The sequence below is a fragment of the Squalius cephalus genome (assembly GCF_949319135.1).
Source record: "Squalius cephalus genome assembly, chromosome: 10".
NCBI classification, from domain to species: Eukaryota; Metazoa; Chordata; class Actinopteri; order Cypriniformes; family Leuciscidae; genus Squalius; species Squalius cephalus.
Genome location: NC_137131.1, coordinates 2,122,234 through 2,130,879, shown reverse-complemented (window position 1 = coordinate 2,130,879; position 8,646 = coordinate 2,122,234). Strand labels below are relative to the sequence as shown.

The 8,646-nt window shown below is 34.9% G+C and overlaps 1 protein-coding gene across 1 annotated transcript in view; it reads left to right on the top strand.

Annotated features, from left to right (window-relative positions):
• The first annotated feature begins 1,391 nt into the window (after positions 1-1,391).
• The window catches only part of necab3 (N-terminal EF-hand calcium binding protein 3), a 52,783-nt gene continuing 45,528 nt past the window's right edge, over positions 1,392-8,646 (top strand). Inside the window, exon 1 of the mRNA XM_079882776.1 lies at positions 1,392-1,636. Coding sequence (XP_079738902.1) covers positions 1,514-1,636 — 123 coding nt within the window. The 5' untranslated portion in view covers positions 1,392-1,513. The remainder of the gene's footprint in view (positions 1,637-8,646) is intronic.

Sequence of the window (8,646 nt, the reverse complement as noted above, 5' to 3'; positions counted from 1 at the left end):
GCCCTTTACATATGTGGTGATTTAAAATGACATTAAAGACATTTTATTTATTAGTTTGTTCATTTTTTTTTTTTTAATATAATATAATATGATAGATATAAATAATATAAATAGATTTGAGTCAAAAGTGAGTCAAAGCAGTGATGTCCAATGAACTACTGCTGGACCAATCAGCATCCGAGGAGGTGGAGAAACAGAGCGCGAAGAACTTCCTCTGAATCGGTTCGTTCGAACGGTTCGTTGCAATGAAAATTGTTCATGGATTATTTTCTTCTTGTTTTGTCTACCAGTCATGTTCCCATAAGGGGATCCACCATGTTTTTAGAATTTGTAAATATATATATATATATTTAATAGTCTAAGTGCTGATAAATGCATGTGCCGGATGATAATGCATCAGCCAATGTGTTATTAGGAAATAAATAGAAACATTTGCTAATTTACTGTAGTACAAAATGTCAAATATTAAAAGAGGGGTAAGATGCCCCTATTGGATAAACTTTTACAGAATGTAGGCTATAAATTACTTTTGATATCATTCTTATTAATATTAAATATTTAAATAAGTGTCAGTAATGTAAAATACTAAAGAAACTGTTGTATTTAACATTTTATTTTGACACTTTAGTGTTAATTTAATTGAATAACCGATGACAGACAAAGCAGAATCGCAGTAAAAGAGATTCATCAGAAAGTTAAAATTATACAGACATGAATATTTACTTATTTAATTGCCCTTTTAATCGAAGATATGTCATAATAGCAAGAATGCACATTTAATGGTTTCACTCGACTAGCTTATAGCAAAGATGTCTGAAATGTGCATCTTATTCATGAAAATACTGAATAATAACCCCATTAATTATATTAAATTTCAAAATAATACCACTAGTAACAACTTGCCTTCTGTGCAAAATATGGGTGGCCAATCTTACCCCAAGGGTCTAATCTGATATTTTTACTTCTAAATAAAAACTATAACTTTTACCCCACACATCCAAAAACATTGATGTGTCCACAAATCCCCCATTAACAAACAGACACAAAAAGCATTAATATTCAACATAATGTCTACAGATGCAAATAGATAAAGTGTAATAAAATGAACATTTAAATGTCTATTTAAGTCTGTTTTCTTCCCACTGTTATGAAAGACTTTAAGCAAAATGATCCGAAATCCAAATGACAGGTACAGAATAGATGTGAAATTCTTGCTTTATGTAATTTACATAACATAAAAATAAAATAAAAACATAGCCAATTTTCCCTTGCAGACCAGTTATTCACAAGCGCTTTTCGAATCGATTCGTTCGAATCATTCAAACGAACAGATTCGATCATTCAAACGATTCTTTGGCGTTCACTAGTATTCCATCCTCAGCATCAGCAGCAGCATTCGTCCAGAAGATTACTCACACACCAGTTCCGATCTCATTTACTCGGGGATCTGCATATTTATCGGTGTCATTAAGTGAATATTTGCTTTCTAAATTCTTGCTCAGCTCGTTTAAAGATGTTGGCGTGCACTGAAATGATCACGATGTGTCTCCAGTCTGCGAAGCGCGAGCATCTCCGCTCCAAACTGCAGCAGCATCAGATGCAGGATTCGGTCCACGGACTGTCCATCTTTCACGATGTAAGTAGCCAAACATTCGGTCAATGAGCCCACCGATAGGTCACCATGCAAACATTCACCTTGAACCCAAGAACACAAGTCATTGTGTCACTTCTAGCACACAGAGAAAGAGAGAGAGAGAGAGAAGGTTGATTGGTGATGCACATGTAAAAATGTATAGTCTTCTTGAAATAGGTTATGCTATAAAGCATTGATTGTTAGGCAGTTTAGGGAGTGAATAATGCAGTGGATGCATAAGCATATGTGCTTATTGTGAAGCGCAATCATTAACAAAAATAATAATCCACTTAAATAGTGATGTCTTATTTTCACTCTTCCCTTGTACATTAGATGTATTACTGTATATATAGCTCATTTGCATATTTAAATAGGCCTAATACATATGTAACATAGCATGTGGCTACAAATGAACATAACATGTCATCTGATTTAATTTATTAATTAATTTATTCTTTGTGACTCCCCGTAATTGTCATTTATGCTTAATGATTATGATGCTTTTATGCATTTATGCCTTACAATTAAAACAACTGCAGCAGCCGCTGGTAAATCATATTTGAGGGAATTGATTGTCGCTATTTCCTTCTTTTATGCAATGTGATATATTCTCTTAAAATGGACAGCTAGATTGTTTGCATGTTTGCTTTTTGTGCCCATATATATTTTAAGCACAAACCTGGATTTTGATCAGAATTTGTAATCATAATCAAATAGATTTTTTTTAGTTTAGAAATCTGTTTGTGGTTAAAATATAATCAAGGGTATCGTCAATATTGCATTGCATTGATTCTTATAAATAATCCTCATGTATTTCATCTGTCTTTAATGTGTATTGTATTGTGGATGTTTAATGTAGAGTCAATGTGACGGTATATTCAGGAGCACACATTGGTTTAGGGCTGTTAGTGACAGATAAAAAGTTGCAGATGTTCTCTCAGCAGGGTTAAGTAAGCTGTCATAGAGGGGGTCTGACAGCAGAGGTGAAGTGTGTGTTTGTGTGGTCTTTTCTATGTCTTTAAATTCAACCTGAATTTAGCACATGTTCCTGGTCTTATTTTGCTTGATTCATTAGTGCAATCTTTAATCTAAAAGAATAATGCTATTTTAAAAGTTGCTAATGTTATTTCCTACAATAGATTTCCATGCATTAAAGGTCAAAAAGCACTCTCTTCCTCATAAAACCCACTGCACATCATCTCATTTCTCAAAGAGTCTGAAACGGTTCGTTCGAAGATTCAGTCTCTCGAAACCCCTTCTTTCCGAGAGCCTGCTCTGCTCTGATTGGTCAGATGGCCTAGTCTGTTGTGATTGGTCTACCGCTTACAATGTGAGTCGGAAACAATGGCATTGGTTTTACCGTATCAATTCCTCATTCTTTTCATTCCCAGCACAGAAAACGGCATCTTCTCGACAACACAAACCAAATTCTTCCAGTCTCAGCTACAACTACAGTGTTTGAGGGCGGGGCAAAGTAGGGCAGCCAATGAAATCCATAGACTGGCATTATGCAAATTCGTTACAAACCTGGTGTGTTACGGAAGTGAGACTGGAAATGCTGACGACTCGTTTCAACAGTTCAGAATTGATTCTTTATTTTAGGAGACAACTTTATTTGTCGTGCACTTTGATCTTCACAAACAGCTCTATTACTCACGTACTTAGTAATATTCTAAAACGCACTTCAATTTGCTCTGCCTCTTTTTGTTTGACGTCACATTTGGTGAATGTTAACCTATTAATTGTTTTAGGCTGTTGTTAGTTGATGCAGGGTTTCTAAAACCTTTGACAATAGTTAACGGAAATAATATAGATTAATAATAATATAGACAATGATATCTATGGAAGCTTGTTTCCTCCACAGAATAAAACATTTTAAAAGATAATTGCGACTTTTGATCTCACAATTGTGAGTTTACATCTCGCAATTCTGACTATATTTCTCAGAATTGCAAGATATAAAGTCAGAATTGCGTGAAATAAAGTCGCAATTGTGTGAAATTCTGACTTTTTTTCTCACAATTGTGACTTTATATCACGCAATTCTGACTTTATAACATCTTTTCTCAGAATTGTGAGATATAAACTCACAAGTGTGAGATAGAAAGTCCAATTCTAAGGAAAAAAATACACTTTTTTTTTTACCTCAGAATAGTTTATATCTCACAATTCTGACTTTATAACACGCAATTGCGACTTTATATCATGCAATTCTGACTTTATATCTCCCAATTGCGTATTATAAAGTCAGAATTGTGAGATATAAACATGCAATTCTGAGAAAAAAGTCAGAATTTCAAGTATATTTCTCCCAATTGCGAGTTTATATCTCATAATTCCGACTTTATAACACGCAATTGCGACTTTATATCACGCAATTTTGACTTAATAACACAATTGCGACTTTATATCACGCAATTTTGACTTAATAACACAATTGCGACTTTATATCACGCAATTTTGACTTAATAACACACAATTGCGACTTTATATCACGCAATTTTGACTTAATAACACAATTGCGACTTTATATCACGCAATTTTGACTTAATAACACACAATTGTGACTTTATATCACGCAATTCTGACTTTATAACCTGCAATTGTGACTTTATATCACGTAATTCTGAGATAAAATTCTCAGAATTGTGAAATGTAAACTTGCAATTGTGAGAAAAAAAGTCAGAATTGTGAGATTAAAAAGTCGCAATTACCTTTTTTATTTTTCACTCTGTGGCGGAAACAAGCTTCCATAAATATCATATAATAATTTATTTGGAAAAGAAGCATCACCATTGGGATGATATAGGAGATGCTCTGCAAGGTAAAATTGATCTTCCATTGCAAACCGCATTCAGTATAAAATCCCCACTTTTCTTGATCCAATCAATTCCAGGAGGATTAAATCAAGTCCTGTCCTATATTTTTCACGTCACATTATGGGTTGCAGACACTTCATGTTGACTTTACATGCAGCTCCAGCTCAAGCACTCTTAATTAAGAGCTCGGTGTGTGCCATTGGGAGATATACAAAAAAAGTCAAAATGGGATCTTGTTGGTCTTTGATCATCACAGAAATAACAGAGACGTTTTCTGACAGTTCTGATGTACGTCATGATTAATGTTGAAGGATTTAATCTCTTCTCAGCATGTGATTCAGTCAAATTTACATTCCGTTTCGACGTTTAATTGAAGAGACGATTGCTAATGTTGCTGTCTTTTGCCTTGCATTTCAGATCATGTTGAAACATCTATCTTCAGGATGTGGAATTATGCATGAAATTAAATATGAGCCTTCTCAAATCCGTACAACATCACCAAAATTGAGTTTTACATTTTATGAAGAGATTTTGGTGCCAAAAAAACAATTCTAGACTGTTTTTATAGGAGTAGTAAAAGTGATGCTTGACTTATTAAACACAGTCAAATTGAAATTAATAACAGAAAAATATCTCCTCTAATGATCACTGACACTGACCCATGCTGAAATAAATGAGGTACTAATGCAAACATTAAATTAGATTAATAGTTGCTTTTGTCATTAAAACAGACAGTGCGACTCGTGTTTAAATATCTCTTCCCGCAACACGACGGGCAGAGGTTGTGTTTGTGGGAGGTATTCATTCGCTCCCCGAGGCGATCATTTCTAATCATCTTTCCCGAATCTGCATCTTCAGGAGAAGAGCGAACAGCTCCTTATAATTCCCTCGGCCCGCGTTTGAAGCTCTTGTGTGCTGATCCTGAACCGTGGCTTCTGAAGGAAAAAGAGATTTGGATTAACTAAGATGCTGTCAGGCCTATTTATAAAGCGTGACTCAACTGATATTGTGCTTTGTGAGTCGTTTGTTCTCTTTCTAGTGAATGGAGTCGGTAGGACTCGTGTCTCCCCACTGACTCAACACCTGCCAGAGAGCCATTGGAAACGATCTCTCGGCATGAAGCTCAGATGACCTTTAAAGGACATTGTTAATGATGCATTATCCTGCACTTATCTTTTGGCAATGCACTGTTGCACATCTGGCTTTTACAAACCTTATTGTGTAATTTAAAGCTGAAGAATCAACAGACATGCAGCCTGCTCTTCATAAAGCGAGTATATTTCACCTTTTAATCTCCATCTGGGTGTCGTTTTGCTTAGATTAATCTGCTCTGGAGAGATTAGTCAGCGCTGGTTTGAATGCGTGGCTCTCAGCCAAATGCAAATCCTACTATTGGCTTTAGTTCATTCCGTTTGTCTGAATGACATTTTAATTGTGCAAGCCAGTCAGCTGTGTTTTAAAGTTGTTTGTATTTTAATAAGATTGTGAAAATGCACTTTTGCTTCAGAAATGTTATCCAGTAGTGATCACTTTATTTTATTATTTTCACCAAAGAAAAAGAAAATTAGGATCATCATGTAGCTCTTTTCTATGGATGCTTGTTTCTGCCACAGACTTAAAAAATTAAAAAAGTAACTGCGACTTTTTATCTCACAATTCTGACTTTATAACAACGCAATTGAGACTATTATTTGCAATACTTAACCTATAACTCACAATTACGAGTTTATATGCAATTCTGAGGAAACAAGGCAGAATTGCAAGATGTAAACTCACAATTGCGAGGAAAAATGTCAAAATTGTGAGATAAAAAGTCACAATTACCTGTTTTATTTTTTATTCAGTGGCGGAAAAAAAGCTTCCATACTTTTCCAACAGTTCATTGTAAACAGTTTAGAGCAAAAAAGCACTTTTTTTGTCTGTACATGAACTTGAATTTCAAAGCTTCTTTTATTTTCACGTAACTTTTCCTTTAAATTAAAAAAAGAGTATCTAAAGATCTAAAATACATCCACTTGCACAGAAACTGCTTGTATAAATGTTGTCAATACTGAGGCCTAGACATAAAATAACTGAGTAGTTTGTCTGAAGGTGACACTCTTAATTCTCCGTTGTTTTGCTGCGTATTTTGAACACTTACAGCTGTGTTTTATAAGATAGAATAAATTAGCCACCTGACGATCCCAGAGGAGAAATTCAGCTCTCACAGTGGCACTTATAGACCAGAGCTACATAAAAGAAGTAAATAGCAGAGGAATGACTTTGTAAAAATAAGCTATTAAATAAAAAAAAAGCATAAAAACCTGCTAATGAGGAAAAAAGAATGAGGAATATTATCAGTTTATAATAAAGTCAGATGTATATAAACTATACTTGCTGAAAAGGTTTGCAATTTTTTCTTTAAAATCTGTATTTGAAAACAAACAGTCTGGCTTAGATATTATTCATATTAAGCTGTGTTGTTGTACAACTTAATGGTAGATGCCATAGAAGAATCATTTTAGTTGCCCAAAGAAGAACCTTTCAGTTCTGAAAAGAATTTATTTAATAATCTGAAGAACCTTTTTCCACTATAAAGAATATTTTGTGTTTGGAAAAGATCCATGGATGTTAAAGGCTCTTTATGGATCCATATATGTCAAGAGTGTCACATGTAAGCTCGCGCTCGATCGGCCCAAAACCGGCATCCGACCAGCGCGGAAGGTCTTTACGTGTTACTGTCATTTTCTCGATGCAAAGTATTTTTTGATTGATATGTATTCTCTCGTTATTTCATCTGACTCCATAAATGAATAGGTTTGAATAATATCTGTGGATCATTAATTGTGAGCGAATGTTTGATTATTCCTTTTAACTCTTTAATGAAAATAATGTCAAAGTCAGTTAGAATAATCAAATGTGACAATTTATTATGTCAGGTCAATGTATCATGCCAATTTCATAATCAATTCAAAGATAATCGATACAAAACATCAAATGCTCTGGAATAGAGAGAAGATGCAAACCCAACATTAAGAAATACATGAGGCTGAGAGGTCTCACTCTCTATCTGAGGTACAGAAAGGCCTCGAATTCCCTGCTGCATTTCATTATACAGGTGCTGGTCATAAAATTAGAATATCATCAAAAAGTTGATTTATTTCAAGAATTCAACTTAACAGGTGAAACTAATATATTATATAGACTCATTACATGCAAAGTGAGATATTTCAAGCTTTTATTTGTTATAAATTTGATGATTATGGCTTACAGCTTACGAAACCCACGAAATCAAAATCTCAGAAAATTAGAATATTACATGAAATCACACAGTAATTACACAGTGATACCATGGTCATTGAACCAGGTTTTGGTTATTTTGGCAGTGTGGGCAGGTGCAAATCCTGCTGGAAAATGAAGTCAGCATCTCCATAAAGCTTGTCTGCTGAAGGAAGCATGAAGTGCTCTGGAAATGTCCTGGTAGACGGCTGCGTTGAGTGGACAGCACAGTGGACCAACACCAGCCGATGACATGGCTCCCCAAACCAACACAGACTGTGGAAACTTCACACTGGACTTCAAGCCTCTTGGATTGTGTGCCTCTCCATTCTTCCTCCAGACTCTGGGACCTTGGTTTCCAAATGAGATGCAAAATTTGCTCTCATCAGAAAAGAGGACTTTGGTCCACTGTGCTTTATTAAATCCAGAGTCAACGCAGGCGTCGACCAGGACATTTCCAGAGCACTTCATGCTTCCTTCATTCTCCAGCAGGATTTGCACCGGCCCACACTGCCAAAAGAACCAAAACCTGGTTCAATGACCATGGTATCACTGTGTAATTACTGTGTGATTTCATGTAATATTCTAATTTTCTGAGATTTTGATTTCGTGGGTTTCATAACCTGTAAGCCATAATCATCAAAATTATAACAAATAAAGGCTTGAAATATCTCACTTTGCATGTAATGAGTCTATATAATATATTAGCTTCACCTGTTAAGTTGAATTCTTGAAATAAATCAACTTTTTGATGATATTCTAATTTTATGACCAGCACCTGTATAGTCAGACCACTTTCACTTGGAAACATCTTTTAACAATGGAAATTTGCAATCAGAAGTTATACCTTTTGGGGGGGTGGGAGACCATTTGTCTAGAAACCACCTTCCTTTGTGTGTCAGTTATCCCTAAACTCTTAAAAACCTTATTACCTTT